General features: G+C 40.4%; 1 protein-coding gene across 1 annotated transcript; it reads left to right on the top strand.

Annotated features, from left to right (window-relative positions):
* Positions 1-544: 544 nt before the first annotated feature.
* Positions 545-18,965, top strand: LOC146617089 (voltage-gated delayed rectifier potassium channel KCNH5-like). The gene is made up of 12 exons (XM_085372338.1): positions 545-617; positions 1,999-2,122; positions 2,399-2,505; positions 2,653-2,781; positions 4,770-4,885; positions 4,985-5,377; positions 5,496-5,585; positions 7,577-8,006; positions 12,189-12,388; positions 12,815-13,067; positions 13,253-13,449; positions 17,904-18,965. The coding sequence occupies exons 1-12, from the start codon at positions 545-547 to the stop codon at positions 18,963-18,965; spliced, it is 3,174 nt and encodes a 1,057-aa protein (XP_085228464.1).
* The last annotated feature ends 153 nt before the right edge of the window (positions 18,966-19,118 follow it).

The raw sequence follows: 19,118 nt of genomic DNA on the forward strand, positions 1-19,118 counted from the left end.
AGATGTTTCATCATCATGCACGTTTTCTGAGTATTAAAAAGAAAAAATATAAAACCCCATATTTTAACACGTATTTTAAATACAAATACGCGTCCAACCCCAGCATTTAAATTAATGCGGAAAGAAATCAGACATTTCAGGCCAGCTCGTGCGTCTGGACGGAGTTATGTATAAAGTGGAAACCTGAGACAATAATACCAGCAATACTCTAGAAAAAGAGCTTAAAAATAAAAGTTTGTTTTATCAAGAACTAACAGTTAGTCCAGTGTTGGGCCAGTGTAGATTAGTGTGGCTACAGTGTAAGCATCGGTGGATATTAATTACAATTGACTTTGTGCACCCAACCAGCTCCAAATCTGGCCCAGCTCCATATGATTACAAAGAGGCTTTTATTTTTGAAGCCTCAGTCCGGATACACAGAGCTCCATCGTGGCGATCTTGACTCCGGTGGACCAGGCTCCCGCCGGGCAGACAACGGAGAAGGGTCAGTTAGTACCAGCACGACCACCGAGCAGCACCGAGTTTCTGACCTGAAACCTCCATAATGCATGGGGGCAAGAGAGGGTTGGTGGCTCCGCAGAACACTTTCCTGGAGAATATAGTCCGGCGGTCCAGCGGTGAGTTTGACTCTGAAATGGAAACAGAAATAAGTGATGCTTTCGATTTTATTTCTCAGCCAGGGAACCACACAGGACTGGGATGCTGAAGTATACCGACGTGTGTTATTTTTGTGCCATTTGCTGGGAAGCAGAATCAGCAATCACTGATTTTTTTTTCTTTTAAGTAGCATTTTTTTTTTTTTACCTGAAAGTTGACTGACACATTTCTTCTGATATAGAAAACAAAAAACAGTCACATTATCCGAATTATGTGGATAAATAATGAAAAATCTAAATTATAGTTTGCTCTTATGGGAGGCTTTTTAAATTAGCTCTAAATAAAATTAGGAAAACACTAATTATTTGTCTTACTTATCAAGTAAGAGTAAAGATTATTATTTATGTGATGAGTGCAATTTTACACCACCATATATTATGATTTTCACAATATGAGGAGTTTAAAGCATTTGTTTGAGGATTTGTGAGGTTGTTCCTTATTTATGCGCATTGTTGCAGAAGCTAAAGTTCATAAACGAATGAAATCTAGGCCATCTGCAGCTCCAGATTTGATGCATGGTGTTTGTTCAGTGGTATTAAGGAGTAAAGTTCTGCTAATGTGAGAACATATAGTCTCATTTTTACAAGAACTGGATTTGCAGCCAATCCTAAAGGTCGTAATGTTCTTTTCAGGGATGTATAATTTGATTTATGGCACTTTATCTCTTAGCTACAAATACCAGAGAGTAGAGCGCAGTTTTGCTGTATACCTTTTTTATGTTCCAGAAAGGAAATGCATGTCAGCAAAACAGCCAGTAACTGTACTACTGGCGTAAATATTTAAAGTACTATGTGCACAGCAGGCAATCAGACATTATTCTCATGAGACCCAGAGGCTTTTCTTACAAACGTAGATGGAGGGGTGCAACATTGATTCAGTGTCTGTAAACTTTACTCTTCACCTCAGTAATGTGGTGGTTATCTGAAATTCAGTCTCTATTGTCTGAATGTCTGACCACAAAAGCCCGCAGAATGAACAACATGTACAGTAAGTTCAAGTGTGCAATTTAATTTGGAAGAATTTCAGTCACCCTTTTGTCTGAAGACTGCAGACTGCTCTGAAACTGCAGTAAAGTGGAAGAAGTTTTCAGCTCTTCATCAATATTTGATTCGCATTATGAGTGGAACCTAAACAGCTTTTCTTTTCTCCGTCTCATCTGGTAGACAAATGTGGATGACTTTTGCATCTTGTTTCCATTATATGCAGTAGTAAATATAAACTTGCATTATGGTGATTTAATAATGTATGGCGATTTGATAAATAATAAAAGGTATATGTTTTATTACATATGTTTTCTTTATTTGTAATTTGGTGTTTAAAATTTCCTGTATTTTGTCTCAGAAACAAGCTTCCTGTTGGGAAATGCACAGGTCCTGGAGTGGCCAGTCGTTTACAGCAATGATGGATTCTGCAAGCTGTCTGGATACCACAGAGCAGATGTGATGCACAAGAGCAGCACATGCAAGTAAGATGCTCTTCAAGCACGCAGCACCTTTCTTTCTGGTGCTTGACTGGAAGCTTTAATCCACAATTTTAGTGTGTTTTTTTTTTCTTGTTTTTTTTTTTTTTATATATTGAATCTCCACTTTTTATTTATCAAAAGGGGAACTAATCTAAATACCTGGAAATAGTCAAACCTGAAGTATAAAAAAAACATATATATAAACCTTACATTATGGAAACTCATAATCTGTTATTCACATTTCACTATGTTTTCTTCCCTCTTTGTCTTATTTTGCAGTTTCATGTATGGTGATCTGACTGATAAAAATACGATAGACAAAATCAAACAAACATTTGACAGCTATGAGTCTAATTTCTATGAGGTGCTGCTGTATACAAAGAATAGTAAGTACTGTAAATTTGAATCGCAAGATTTTAACAAAAAACAAAAATAAAATGAATTAAGGAATAAATGTTAAAAAAGAAAAAGAAACGCACGATTAGAAGTGATATCTGGTCATTTACTTTTTGTTTTTTGATTGCTTCCCACAGAAACACCAGTATGGCTTTACATGCAGATAGCCCCAATCAGAAATGAAAATGACAAGGTGGTGCTTTTCCTCTGCACCTTCAGAGACATCACCCTGTTCAAACAGCCAATTGACGATGAGTCCACAAGAGGTGAGAGACTTTATGTTACTGTACCAATAATTTCCACCTGATAGTATTCTGTATTTCATTGTATTTCTGGGATTTTCACATTGAAAGCTTTGGAGTTATCGCTAAAGGTCCAGCCATTACAATTAAAGACAAAGAGTGTTATAGATTTTGATTGCACATGAGTGGCTTTGACTTATAAGACATTAGTTTCCTGGTGTGTAACGTACAACTGTCCAGGTGTTGTGTGTCCGGGTCAGTGAACAGTGGTCTCTGTGAGTCTATGCAGTGCCATATCCCTGGGGATTAATTGTGCCACAGAGACTTTTTCCATACACCAAGCAGAATTAAATGAAAGTGAGGGCACAAGGAGAAGGTAGCTGTATGAATAATCCTGTTTCACAGAGGTAAAAAAGGGTGTGGCAGGTTTCTGAAGATTGATTTTATATACTATTATATTATTATTCATATATTAATAGTTAAATATTTTTCAAGTCAGGATTTATTTATATCATGAATCTGCAGCGGTGCAATATGCATGGTGCATTTAAGGAGTGGACCCAAATGCAGTTGCTGGAGACTGACGTAATTAACCGTTTATTAGGATTGTTATAAAAAAAAAACTGAATTCAAAGTCCATTAATAAAGTCACCAAAAATCTGAAGAAAGGAGCCAGTAGAAATAATAATTAAAAAAAAAACTAACAGGGAGCATTCAAGGGAGATAACATAGAGACTTAGACAATGACTGAGGGGAAAGCAAAGGCAGGACTATTTATACACATCAGGGTAATCAGAGAAAGTGGAAACAAAGGGGTAACAAGGCACAGCCGAATCAATTCCAGACAACAAGACAAGAGGACAAAAGTTAAGCTAGTAACAAGACTTAGGAGACAGATAACTGCCAAACTAAAACAGGAAGTGAGAAGCTATAACTAAACAGGGACACATAGACACAAGAAAGTAGGAGGAACAAATAAAACAAATAGACCATAATATACAGAAACTGTAACAAAGAACTAAAAGACAAAAAATAAGAAACTAAGGAAGTACGTGAAAATTCAAAACATAAAGAGAATGTGAAAGAGACAGATCATAACAAATGCAAAAATGCAGGAAAAAATGTAAACAAACAAACAAACAAAAACAAAAACAAATTTTTGTAGTAAGATAACCCCCAACATCTCTGAGACGTAATTGATCAGACATGATGTCACAGCACTGAATGGTGCACTCGGTCAATACCAACATAATGGTGATACTAATCAACAGGTATGAGAGCCTAAACCTGTTTATTTCCATTCACTGGCTAACAAAACACTGTGGGAAAAATTACAAAAAGAAAATGAGACTGCCCCTCATGCAACTGACTTCAAATATGGCGCCACACTTGTTTGTGTATGTAACAGGATACCTTCAAAGTTTGACTCTTTGTCAAAACAGATGAAAAAGAGACAAGCACATAGAGATTCTTTGATTTAGTCGATGCAAGTACACGGGACTTGTTTATTATAAATCTTGTAGAAATAATGTCAATTGAAATTGGGATCACTTTTATTTTTCCTTCAGTTTCTGTCACTTGTCTTTTCCTTCTGTGCTTCCTCTGGGAGTGGACCAGGTTTTCTTTTGCTGGGTAAAGTTTCCAAGTGTTGAAGTGTTGTGAACATTCCTAATTTCATATAGCAGGAAACAAATGCTCTCTCCTCTTCCTGTTTTGGCTGAGCAGTCGTGCTTGTGGCAGGTAGCAGACAGCAGTGCACGGTTAAAGCAAGGCTAGTAGGCAACCAGTCTAAACGCAGATGGTGTTTTTATCCAACTGCACAAATTCAGTTCAAGTCAAAAGATATCTATTGCCCATTTAACAAAGAAAATCAACGTCACCTAATACTCCCATAAACTCCAGTAAAATGTAAACATCTTAACATTAAATGCTCTTAAATGTTTCTTAATTCTTAAATAATGCCGGATGCCGTGCTGTTTTCCTGTGCATTCTGTGTTGCTGTCTGTGGATAGGGTGGACAAAGTTTGCCAGGCTCACACGAGCACTGGCCAACAATCGAAACTTGGTGCAGCAGTTAACACCACTCAATAAGTCGGAGGTCAGCCACAAGCCCTCCAGACTGGCTGAGGTGAGCAAGACCCAGAATTTTCTTTCTAGAATCTGTATCTTTTAAATATGGCTTAGAGGTTCTTGTATCATGACGGCAAATGTTTCCTCTCAATGAAAGGCTCTCCAGCTGGGATCAGACATTCTCCCTCAGTACAAGCAGGAGGCCCCTAAGACCCCTCCACACATCATCCTCCACTACTGCACTTTCAAGACCACTTGGGACTGGATCATCCTCATCCTCACCTTCTACACTGCCATCATGGTACCCTATAATGTTTCCTTCAGGACCAAGCAGAACAACTTGGCCTGGCTGGTTGTGGACAGTGTTGTCGATGTCATCTTTTTGGTTGACATCGTGCTCAACTTCCACACCACCTTTGTGGGTCCAGCTGGAGAGGTGATTTCAGATGCCAAGCTCATAAGAATGAATTACCTAAAGACGTGGTTTGTCATCGACCTGCTGTCCTGCCTGCCCTATGATATCATCAATGCCTTTGAAAACGGTGATGATGTGAGTAAACTTTAATAAAGATAATTCTTTTAATGCAGGATTAATTGCTCAGACAATGGTATGTCTTTCCACGTATACATTAAAACGTTTCTGCTTTACTGTTCTTTTTTTAATGTAGGATATCCTCACACATGCCTCTTCCACGGGTCATCTTCGTGAGTCACATTTCCACAGAAATAGCACACGGACTGAAGACTCCGTTCTCCCAGTAAGTAAATTTCTGTATTTCTTTAAATATGCTGTGATAAATATGGTTTGTACCATGCCTCTTGCTCTATGACAGTTTGGATAGGCTCCAGCCCCCCCGCCCCGCGACCTTGAATTGGATAAGCGGAAGAAATTGGATGGATGAATGGATGGAAATCAGGTCATATTATCGATCCCTTATGGTGACAAAACCACACTGAATAATCACATTGCAGAGTCTTTGAGCTCTTTGTTTTGAGTTTTTCACCCAGAACATTAGTATTGTCAACAATGATATCTACAAAATCCAGTGTTTACCGTGACCTAACGGCAAGAAGGTCCTGGGTTTGAATCCAGGAGGAGGCTGGGGCTTCCTCCCACTATCCAAAGACATGAATGGGTTAGGTTTATTGATGATTCTAAACTGGTCTTAGGTGTAAAAGCGAGTGACCAACCACACACAACCAGTAAGGGAATACTAATTTTTCCCTTCACCAACAGTGATTCCCATATGATTTTTGACCAGTATCTAGTGTTACTGTGGCCTTCTTCACTTGATTCTACATCATCACCATGACTGTCACATGTTTAAAATCGTGGGCAAGTTAATGTCACGTGGTTATTGGTCACCTGACTGCAAAACCTCCATATGGCCCTTGTTTTTTTTGTACCTACCCCTTATGATCACATTAAAGTTTTTAAAAAATAAGGTGGAGTCAGCTAAACTGGTAAACTCAAGGCTTCAAAACATCAGTCCACTAACCGGTAGGTGATATCATGATGAGTTCATTCATTCATCTTATATATATGATCTCTATTTACATTAGGAGAGAGCCAAAATAAGACTAATTCTAATTTAAATAACTGTATGTAATTGTAACTGTATTCAATTGTATGTAAATAATTTATTTTACAATATCAGTGTTGCAATAATATGTAAAAGCAGCCAAAAACAATCATGACTCCCGAGAACAAAACCAAGCAGTAGCATGATTTTTCAATTTTAGCAATGAAAAATATTCACCCTTTAAGGAGATATGGTTGTTGTTTTTTCATATGTACAAATGTAACATCTCTTTGTACAACAAAATGTAACAACTCTAGTCGCACTCCGTTCTTTCAACTCAAAAATATTAAATTTCACTGGCATCCCACAGGGATCTGTCCTGGAGCCTCTTTTATTTATCATCTGTCTACTTCCTCTGGGCCATGTCTTCCATAGATTTAATATCAGTTTCCAATGTTACGCTGATGACATGCAGCTCTGCCTGTGCACCAAATGTTCCACCACTTTTCGTACCACTGCTCTCTGTGTTTGCCTCCAGGAAATCAAATCCTGGTACTCCTGTAAACTTTATCAAATCGAATAGTGATAAAACCAAGGTTCTCCTCACTGACACCAGTTCACCTTGTGTAAATGTAAATGTTTCCCTCCCTATTGACGACTCTTCTCAGGTCTTCTCTCTTCCTGGTGCTCGGATCATTACCAGAACTGCCTCCATTAGTCACAACATACAGGCCCATCAGCAGCTTCTTTGGCTAATATCATATCATAATGATATCAAGATTCTGCTCATCACCTTTGAGACCACAACATCGCTCTGCAGTACCACTCTTAACTTCTGCACATCAACACACCCATTTGCACTCTTCTTCCTTCCATCTCACTGTCCCTTCCCCTCAACTGAATACAATGTGAGCTTTCAGATGCTCTGCTCCTAAACTCTGGAGTTCCCTCTCAAAGCGCACCTCTTTAAGTTGCCATACTCTCTCGGATTGTCTTCCACCAGTCACATGAATCCTCTGTTCTTAATGATTTTACACATTCTAAACTTGTTTTATTGACTTGACAGATATTTTCTTCTCTTAAGGTGAAATCATTTTAATCATGAAAACCAGTGTAAATTTATAACATAAGATAATAATGCAGCTTTCATCTGATGTACAATGTACAATGTATTGTATGTTTTAATCTGGATATCTGGTTCACATTTTCACTTTCTTTCTCTGTAGGGTCTCAGCAGCCTCTTCAGTTCCCTTAAAGTCATCCGCCTGCTCCGTCTGGGCCGCGTAGCCCGAAAACTGGACCACTACCTGGAGTATGGAGCTGCGGTCCTGGTCCTGCTGGTGTGTGTCTTCGGCCTGGTGGCTCACTGGCTTGCCTGCATTTGGTACAGCATTGGTGACCACGAGGTCATTGATGAGACCACCAACACCATTAAGACAGACAGCTGGCTCTACCAGTTGGCACTGAGTATTGGAACTCCTTACCGCTACAACACTAGCGGTAATGGCCGGTGGGAAGGAGGTCCTACCAAAGACACGCTGTACATTTCTTCTCTCTACTTCACCATGACTAGCCTGACCACAATTGGATTTGGTAACATTGCTCCAACAACAGATGGCGAGAAGATTTTCTCCGTGGCTATGATGATGGTGGGCTGTGAGTACCCAGTCACCACACACTGTATTTCCAACATGCATCACATTTAACAGTTTCTCCAAAGGTTTCACAAAACCTTTGAAAATGGCACAGGAAACATTTAACTAGCAGCCACAATGTGAGTAATACAGCCATATAATGGAACGATCCATGAGTTTTAAACTGTACTTGGAGCTGGGAAAGGATGTTTTAACCATATTCAGTAGCATCATTTGTGGGTGTTTACCAGAACAACAGCTCTGTAACAACAAAAACAGCCCTGTCTCCCCATCACTCCACACTAAACAAAGCATACATACTTTGATGTCATTCGTGCATTCATCCATTCATAATATGGTAGTTGAACCTTGCAGGAGATGAAACAGTCTGGTTACACTTCCTTGCACGCTAGTCAAGATAACGTGCTTTCCAGTCCTGCTGGCTATTTACCAGCTGCCAGTAAAGCAACATATGGTACGCGTGTTCTAAAACATGAGGAGGATCTGTGCAGGATATTAAGTCCCAGCACGCTGTGATCAATACATGGCTGCTTTTACCCATAGTTAACATAGTGTATGGCATTACTGATGTATTTAGAGATGACTTTGCTTAGACACTAATATATTTATGTAACCACTATTGAAAAATGTCATGGCAGAGTTGACTTTGCTGTCTCTTTTTACATTTTCAACAAAGTGAAAGTGAAACATTGCAAATCAGTTGAATTTCTAGTTTTCACAAAATATTTTTGAACCATTTACCTTTATTTATTGCAACTTCCTCCTAACCTTTTAATGTGCATATCCTCAGTGGACACTATTAAGGAATACTTTGCTAGGACTGAACTGGGCCCCTGTTTTCCTTCAGAACTGCTTTAATTTTTCAAGGAATAGATTCAACAAAGCGCTGGAAACATTCCTCTGAGATTTTGGACCATACTGACGTGATAGCATCACACAGTTGCTGCAGATTTGACACCTGAACATCCCATTACACCATATACTGTAACAAAGGTGCTCTAGTGGATTGAGATATGGTGGCTATGAGTACAGTGAACTCATTGTCATGTTCAAGAAATCAGTTTGAGATGATTTGTGACAGGATGTGTTATCCTACTGGAAGCAGCCATCAGAAGACAGGTGCACTGTGTTCCTAAAGGGATGGACATGGTCAGCAACAATACTCATGTAGACTGAGCGGCTCAAAGTGTGCCCTGAAAATTTTCCTTTTCACCCAGAGAACTGTCGCTCATTGGATTTCTTCTCTTTTTCAGACCATTCTCTGTAAACTCTAGAGATGTTTGAAGGAGAAAATCCCACTATATCAGCAGTTTCTGGAAAACTCAGACCAGCTCGTCTGGCACCAATAACCACACCACATTCCCTTAAATCGCCTCTCTTCCCCATCATGATGCTCAGTTTGAACTTCAGCACATCAAATTGACCATGACTACGTGCCTAAATGCACTGAGCTGGTGTCATGTGATTGGCTGGTGTGTGTATTAGCGTCACAGAAACATCAACTAGACATCCATTTAAAACATTAAAAACCATTTTCAGTAGAAAATCTCTTCCTAAAGGTCTGGAAGCATGCTCTAAATCAGGGATGTAAATAGGTTGTCTATCTGTACCTGCCACCCTAATTGACCAAACGGACAGTTAATTATTATTTAAAATCACATTTCGATAATGACAGAATTCAATATTCAGAAAGTGAAGTAAGTATTTATTCCTTATAGAGCTAAATGATCCACAGACAACATTTTCCTCTTTTCATTCTGGTCATGGTTTCACGTTTAGCTGCAGCCTCGGTGCTTGAACCACTCTGAGTTTCGGCTTTGTCAATAATCAAAAGTGACATGTTCAGCGCCCATCATAGCCTGCTCTGTGAATGTCTGTCTGAGGGCCGGTCGTCACATCAGAAAAGTATTGCATGTTAATTCAGTCAGTCGTTTTTTCAATGCAGGGAATAAATGTCATTGCATTCTTCTGTATTTCTCATGGTCAGTAGAAACTTCATGAAGAAAGTCAAAGTTAAAGACTTCATTTATTCCCAAATTACCCTTAAATTTTCAGCAAATACAGATATTTTTTCTTTACATTCCCTGTGTTGCGTGACTTTCAGTATTTAATGGGACACGACTGTCAAATTGATGAGGATGAAGCTTATAACATGAACTTAGAAATGATGCATTATGTTATATAAGTCTACGTATAAGTCACGCCATATTCCTTAGCTAACTTCAAAACTATCTAGAACTTAGTACTGTAACTACATTAGTGGTTTCTAAGTTATATCTTTGGTGTCTTAGTAATCTTTTGTGGTTCCAATTCACCAAAATAGAAAGGCCTATTTTTACTCCAGCCTGTTTGCTGCTTTCATCACACACTGCAGACAGAGTAATAGCTTCACCTTTGATCTCAGTGCCTGTACAGTACCTTGGTCATCACTCACCTTTGTGCACTAACCTTTGGCCCATCCCTCTAAAACAGCATGTATAGTGATGCAATAAAACCAGTGAGAACACAGAAAGTGACAGCCACGCTTCAAGCTTCGTACAGTCGAAAGTAAACACCCATTATTCTGATGGCGCCTGGATCACGATGATCATTCAGTCACACTGCAGTGTCGGCTTCAATTATGGCGCATAAATCTCCTGCTATAGATACGGTAATTATTTGAGTGGAAAAGGAATCGAAGAGAGGGCCAGTTTGCCTGCAGGCTCGGGTGTAGTAAGTGGACAATGAGCCATCACGTTAGATATGTATCCTAACCTCTGTGATCCTGCTGTGGTGACCGGAGATGAAGCTTTCCCGTTGAGTGGATAAAACCTCACAGTAAGAGATGCTGAGTGACTCTTTGAGGTCACTGCAGCACGGCACTCCTACCCAGGAACTGTGGATTAGAAATTATATCATAAAGAGTTAGCCCATCCCTCGTTGTGTATATCAGGCTATGCATGCATGTATTTAAGAAAACTGCACTGTCAGCAGTGCTGTTTTGTGTACATTTACTTTTCAGTAAATTACAAAACAAAACAAACAAAATTATTAAAAACAAATAAATAAAATTCACTAAAGAGTTTATCCAAAATGTAAAATGCAAAAAGTACTATATTATTGTAGAACCAAGATATAATGATTATATGCTTGTAGTGCTTATACAGCATCACGTCAGATGGACATCCACACTGTTTTTAAGGTTTTCGTTTTTCTATCACTGTAAAATCTTTGAAATCTTAAAATTACTTTCATTTGTGCACCAGCGATTATGTAATTACAGCATCATTGATCAAGTGTTAGTCATGTATAAATCAGGGGATTGTGATAAAGAGAGGCAAGCAAAGGTTTGAGCAATCATAATCAAATGGCATAATTTGGTGATTATCAAAAGAAAAAGAAAAAAGAAGAGTCTTTGATGGTGCTGTACTCTTACTCCAGCCTTCATACAACTGCAAATGAGCGCTAACAAGATTTCCCTCAGAGTGGCCTGGAGGAGCAACTGTTCTGCATGAACAGGGTCTACAGGTTAACTCCTCATCAGGTGGGAAAATGACCTTTGACCTTATGACAAGTCACAAAAGTCCCCGAAGGTCTAGAAAGGCAAGTAGATGAGCTGGTTTGTTCCTAGAATGTCATTTGGAGGGAAAAAGTCTTCACGTGGTTGTGTGGAAGCCGGTAGCGTGGAAAACACTTAAAGGACAGTTAAATATCAGCATGCTCCGGTTTTTTCCCGTCATAAACCAGTAACCTCACCTGGAATTTTGCTCTATAACAGCTGGGACTCTAACCCTTAATTGGACAAGCGGAAAAAATTAAGGGAATAAAGTTTTGGATTAGATCTCAATTAATTATTTAATCTTTAATCCAAATATAAATTTTTTTCATGTTAAATACTCCATTAATCACGCATATATTCCACTGAAACGTTTTGTCATAGGCAGTTTCCTCAACAATATTTAACTCTAAATTTGAGGTATGAAAGTTGGATACTGTGATCCCATAAATATGATTATTTGTTATCTAAAAGCATTTATCTCTTACAGGAGAGATTAGTTCTCTTGGCTAGCTTGAGAATGACTTGTCCCCCCAGATGAGCTGGAAGAGATGGTCATGTCTCGGATAAGCGTAAGAAGGTGGATGAATGAAAACGTTAGATTCGAATAAATAAGATGAACTCTTGCTCTTCTGTCTTTTCTTTTAGCGCTGCTATATGCCACAATATTTGGAAACGTCACCACCATCTTCCAGCAGATGTACACCAACACAAATCGCTACCACGAGATGCTCAACAATGTGCGTGACTTCCTTAAACTTTACCAGGTTCCCAAAGGTCTGAGCGAGAGGGTCATGGACTTCATCGTCTCCACCTGGGCCATGTCGAAGGGCATTGACACAGACAAGGTACAAATCTGTGCAAAAGTTTCAGGGGGTGCTTTCAAAAACTGATGTGCCATTACTTGTCAGATTTATCTTTTGGATTTCATGTTTTCATTTATTGGCTTTCCCAACAACCCAATTAAAGTTTATGCCCTTGGTTAAATCTTGCCTGCCTCCCATATCTGCCTTTTAGGTCCTGAACTTCTACAGTCCATGCAGTCAGTAACAACATTACCATTGTTGTTCTCATGAAGTAAATCCGATCACATGGTCCAACATCTGGAGTTTAAAGATTATTTAAAGAAGCAGCTTTCATGTCTCTGCAGTTCTATTTTTAAAACGTTTAGTAATACATCTGCTAAATGAGCAGCGGAAATGTGCTACATATTTAATGTCCTCCAGTGATGATGCATTAAGTGTTTGCTGCACAAATCTCACCATGTCTTTCAGGTTCTCTCCATCTGTCCTAAAGACATGCGTGCAGACATCTGCGTCCACCTCAACAAACAGGTGTTCAATGACCATCCAGCTTTTCGCCTGGCAAGTGACGGCTGTTTGCGCTCTCTCGCCGTGGAGTTTCAGACTACACACTGCGCACCTGGAGACCTCATCTTCCACATCGGGGAGAGCGTTGATACGCTCTGTTTTGTAGTCTCGGGTTCACTCGAAGTCATCCAAGATGACGAGGTCATCGCAATACTAGGTAATCCAGGGCAATATTGTGAAATAGACCAAGCAAAGTTGTACCTGCTGCTCTCAGTTGAAGTTAGAGCAAAGTTTTCTGAAGTCCTTTTTATGCTTTACAACCTATATGTGTTCGACTTCATCCCATTTTATTTATATTTATCTGAGCCAACAGATGTTTATATGATATCTGGCCCTGTTCAGGTAAAGGTGACGTGTTTGGAGATGCATTCTGGAAAGAGACCACGCTGGCTCGAGCCTGTGCGAATGTGCGCGCTCTGACGTACTGCGACCTGCACGTCATCCGGAGAGAGGCTCTGATGCGGGTGCTGGAGTTTTACACCACGTTCGCCAATTCTTTCTCCCGCAACCTCATCCTCACCTGTAATTTGCGAAAACGGGTAAAACTTTCACTGTCCTGTCTTTTAGTAAAGGATGTTAGTGTCATCTTAAAGCAAGGGATTACTGATTGCATTTTGTTGTCATAGGCAAAAGAGATAACAGGGTGCACAGCTCCCACCCAGCTGGACTTCAACATTGTACATTACACTACTAAAATTACCAAGGTGCAATGGACTGCAAGTGAATCAGTCTTTACAATCTACAACAAATGCAATACAACCAAACCTGCTTCTTTACAACATAAACTCTCCATCTACAAACTCCTACATCATCAAGAGCTGAGCAACCAAACCCAGTGCACAGGAACATCTATAACCACAACTTTTCACCAACTGACAGTATGAATAAAAAACACTTTTTCTTATTTTGTTTGTATTGCAAAGCATTTTGCAATGTCTTGCCATGCATATGCTAAACACACATATCTATATGTGTGTTTAGTACTTAAATGATCATTAAATTTAAAATAAAAGGAGAAATAAAGAACGAAAAGGTGTTTGTGCCAGCAGTAAATCATAGACAAAAATTAGAATCAAATCCCTTCTTTGCAGATGAGACTTCATTCATACAACATGTGCTGTGGCCTTGAGCTAGGCAGCATGGAATACCTGAGTGCGATGCAGAGTTGTATACAGTTTTCCATAAAGTGTGTAATGGTAAATGGATTGTATATATATATATATATATATATATATATATATATATATATATATATATATATATATATATATATATATAGCACATTGTCTTTGTATCGACCGCTCAGAAAGCCTTTTTATCAAATTACAAACTGAGAGTGAACAGCTCAAATGTGAAGAGGATAAATGTAAATAAATCAGCACATGCACACTGTCTCCATCCAGATTTCCCCAATCTGTGAAAAGGACAGTGACAAAAAATTAGTTCAAAGCTGAACAATTAGCCGGTCCAAACTAAGGCTCTAATATTTCATAGAGTTTCTCCTGGCTACGCATATTGATCCCACTACAGCACGGAGCTGCTTTGCTTTCCAGCCACAAGAGTAGGTTTCTTATACATTCTGCTGTAATACTATCTTTTAAGTTCTTAATGGATGTTCATATCGCGTCAAGTCATCCCAGGGCACGTAGTCTGTTGTGTTCTTTGTTCAGGACTGAGATGTATGAAATACTTTTGAGGATGTAGGTTTAAAAAATTTGAAGGAATTAAACAGACTCATAACAGCTCGAACTCTGGCTGTAACAAAGCAGATCGGCCTTTTAAGAATGTTTGAGCAATTGTTGGAAGTGCTGTGTAGTAAATATTAATTGGCACAGTTTCGTGGCAGGTATTTGGACTTTGCAAAAGTCTCAAGCCCTCTTCATTTCTTTATGTTTTGTTAGGAAAATGGGAAATAGGTGCAGTGGTTTATTGAAACCTGTGCAAACATACATGGACAGTATACAGTATATGAGGCAAAAACAGTGTGTACAATTCCTAATGAGCTTTAAAAACAGTATTTGGTATGACCACCTTTATTCTTCAACACGGCCTCTCTCAGACAAGCTTTCTTGTTATTTCTTAAGTAGTCTTCAGTCTCCAGGCTTCTTGAAGGAAATTCAAAGCTCTTCTTTGGATTTTGGCTGCCTTTTGTTCAGTTTTCTGTTAAAATGATCCCACACTGCTTCAATAATGTTGAAGTGTGGGCCTCTGGGGAGGCCAATCCATGCTGATAGTGTTTGATGGTGTGTTTTGTCTATCCAGGTATATTTTTACTGCATTGGCAGTGTGTTTGGAACCATTGCCACTGACTTTCAGCACAGTCCTTGTGTAATTTGGCATACCTCAGCCTCAGTTTTACTTCCTTGAGAATGGCTCCTTGACAAACACACTTCCATTGAGGCCACTTCTGAGGAGGCTTCAGTCAACATTGAAGGGCCAGATGCATCTTTCAGGTCCTGTGTCAGGTCTTAACATGAATGATTCATAGGACATGTTGAAGTGGCTTAACATCCTGTGTACAAGTACTGGACTGAAAATTAGGGGTGCAACGATATTCGTATCGATATTGAACCGTTCGATACAGTGCTTTCGGTTCAGTACGCATATGTATCGAACAATACAACATTTGTAATTTATTTTATCAACTTTCCTTCTGACGATGCTGTCTGTGTGGAGCGCTCAGTGAATCTGCGTTCGACTACTCCGCCTAGGCTGCACTGTCGAGCGCAGATCCACTGAGCGCTCAACACAGACAGCATAGACAGAAGGAAGAGCGCAGGGCACCTCCCCCACCCTCATTCAGATCTGGCGTTTGGAATTATTTTGGTTTTCATGTGAGGTATGACCCTGAAGGTAAGCGAGTCATGGACTAAAGTAAAACAGTATGTTGGATGTGCCATGCAATGCTCAATTACATGGGTGGGAACTAGTGTGTTAGCGCAGTTAGCTCGTTAACATGTTGGCCATCTAGCCCCACGCACGGGGCAATCGGCGGTAGCTCGTTAACGGAGATTTGCCGTGTTGTGGCGTTAAGGTCATTTCAACGAGATTAACCTGAAAGCACTAGTGGGAACACAACGAATATGACTGCACATTTACGCCGACATCATCCTAGTGCAAAGACAAAAACAACAAGCATGCTACTAACTTTAGCGGAGTCATTTAGACAGCTGTTAGCACATGATTCTCCTTATATGTTTAATATGCTGCTGAGAATATAGCCCAGAAGAAGCGGATAGTATAGCTTTTATTTTGGAAAGAGACATTTCTCTGTAATAAACTCTCTTTTCCAAAGATGAGTGATTCCTCAATCAGATACAGGGCTTGCAATATCGCTAGCCCAACGTCCTGGGGCTAGCGATTTTTTTCAGTCGGGCTACCAAAATCTATCTCTGCCCTGCCCGTCGGGCTATTGTAGGGAAAATATATGTCAATGCTTTTGCATTCTTTCAGAAATGTAGCTGGGTAATTATGTCATTGGCATCGGTGAGCCACTGTCAATATGTGACATATTGAAGTCCGTTTGAATTTGCGCTTGTTTTTTTGCTTTCACTTTGCAATCGTGCGAACTGTGTATAGAGAGCGACAGCACTGATCTGTGAGTGATGATAATTTGCGCACCAATTCCTCTGACATCGTCTTATTAATTGTTAGCTTACTATGCAAACATGACAAGTGAAATCTCCCGCAGCTTAAACATGTGAGAGGTTGATCGCGCAGAGAATCGCTGAGCTTATGTGAGTGCGCGTGTAAAAGCAGCAGGATATATATTTGACTACGATGACCTGGATGACTGAGAACCTTCACAGACAGATATATATTTTAGTTCTGCTGAGCCAAATAAGACAGGTCAGGGTGAAGAAGTGACAGCCAAAGAAAAGCTTACCACAAAACGGAGAAGTTATGACAAATCAGACTATAAGGCAAAAAGAAAGTGCAGCTTTATGGTTTCATGGACAAAAGAATTTCTGTGGCTGCAATATGACGAGCTATATAACCAGGGGTGCACATAAGTGGTCCGCAGGTGCGCATTCGCTGTCAAAATAAAAAACACGCACAAGGGTTAGGGTTAAATTTAAAAACTGTACTTTTGAGTTAAAATATATATTTATAAGTTTAATAAATGACAAATTAAAAAGGCATGAACATTTTTTTGTATCGAAAAAATATCGAACCGTGACACCAAAGTATCGAACCGAACCGTGAATTTTGTGTATCGTTGCACCCCTACTGAAAATGAGTAAACAAGCAGCCAAGCCTGGAGAGACACTGCTCAAGAGCACTTTGAAAAAATAATAATAGGGAAGTCTGACTTCTTTAAAGCAAAATATAAAGAAATAAACAGTGACTTAAGAGTTCTTTGCATGTTTAATAACATAACAGGTCCTAGACATTTTGTAGATTACTTATGGGCAGCCGAGCCCATTAGTAGCTGTCTTCTACATTGGTTTTCTAATCTATTTCTAATCATCTAAACTAGTCAGTTTCAGATTAATCCAAAAATGATATTAAAGAAGTTGATGCTAACTATTACACTATTAATATATCAGTTGAAATAGTGGGAGCTTTGTACACAGTGGGCTTTAACCTGGGATTCATGGGGGTAAGTGTTTCACAGATTAACTTCTCAGGTACACCAGCACTGAAAGTTTCTACCAGAGTGGTATCGGAAGGTAGTGAGACGCTTGGAGTTTATTGACATTTCTTTTCTTTGTCTTCAGAAGGAATCAGGAAAGACTCAGAGCCTAAATTGTCCTCCATTATTGACTTGTTGCTCCATTAACGGTTTCCCTTGTGCATTACTGCTTTCAGCTCATAAATATTTCAGCATTCACAACAGCTGCAGGCAGCTGTCCTTGCTTTGAAGCTGCATTATACGGACATTGTACAACTTGCTTCGTCCAGGTCGAGCACTAGAGCATGCACACTGTAAGTTACAATTTACAGTGTGTCCTGTATCAGTGTCCTCATGCACGCACTCTCCCTCTTGCAGGTCATCTTCAGGAAGATTGCCGATGTGAGGAGGGAGCAGGCGCATCAGAGTGACGTGACTCTGTCGATTCCCGAAGACCACCCGGTTCGCAAGCTGTTCCAGAAGTTCAGACAGCACAGAGACGCTCAAACGGGAGAGTCCAACACTTACTTAGATCACAACTGCGTGCAGGTGGAGATGCAGCAGCACCACACTGACTCAAACTCTTACACTCAGCCCAGTCACTCAGCATCTCCTCAGCAGCGGCAGGAGAACACCTCAGCAGGAGGGGGGAACAGTTGCAACATGCCTGAAAAGTCAGAGCAAAGGCGCACAATGGAGGCGGTGGAGTCTGCATCAAAGCCTTGTCCAGAGAGCCGGTTTGGCCAGAGCAGTGGTGCAGGTGGAGAGGGTAACGCAGGGAGCGGCAGAGTTGTGAGAGGCTGGGCAAAGTTTAGAAACACCACATCTGCTGAGCCAGCACGTCCTCCTGTCGAGCAGGAGAAGCAGACTCAGAAAGCAGACGAGTGGCCGAAAGGATCGCAGTCCTCAGAACAGATCGCAGCCCCCAAAACGAACCACGAATCAGGGGGAGGCGGAGAGAGGGGAAGCACAGAGGGCAGCAACAGCGCAGGTGAGGAAACAAGCGCCCTGCACAAAACCGACTCCTGCGACAGTGGTATCACAAAGAGCGATCCACGCATCGACCGAGCAGGAGATTCAAGAAGCTCCTTCGAGCGAAGCCCGATGGAAAGGAGCCCCATGGAGAGAAATCCATTCGAACACAGCCTCGGGGTTTACGCCGAGGCCTCCCTCAGACACTCATTCGTGCAGCCGCTGTCTGAGCAAGCACTGCTTCAAGTGACGCTCCACGCGGCCAAGCTGGAGCTGAAAGCAGACATTCAGATACTGAGCGGGAGACTGTCGCTGCTCGAGGCTCAGGTGAGCGAGATCCTCAGGCTGCTGTCGGTAAAAAGACTCTCTCTGCCGCCAGCGTCCTCTCCAAAAGCAAGACGGAAAAGTCAAGACTCGGTCACCGCCTCCAGGCCGGCTTCACCCAAAACAGAGGACGAGGATCTTTAAATTTTCTCACTTAATAAAAAAAATAAAGGATTAGATAAGCATCGTGCATGTCCTGCTGGACTACAAGTTTTAATACTTGATTGCATGCAGAAATGTTACCTTAGCACCACAAGGATCCAGGGATTTATCTTATACTGTAGCTTTTAACTTATG

The sequence above is a fragment of the Diplotaxodon limnothrissa genome, linkage group LG15, assembly GCF_057381915.1.
Source record: "Diplotaxodon limnothrissa isolate DT_005_m linkage group LG15, D_limnothrissa_male_GT1.1, whole genome shotgun sequence".
Taxonomy (NCBI): Eukaryota; Metazoa; Chordata; class Actinopteri; order Cichliformes; family Cichlidae; genus Diplotaxodon; species Diplotaxodon limnothrissa.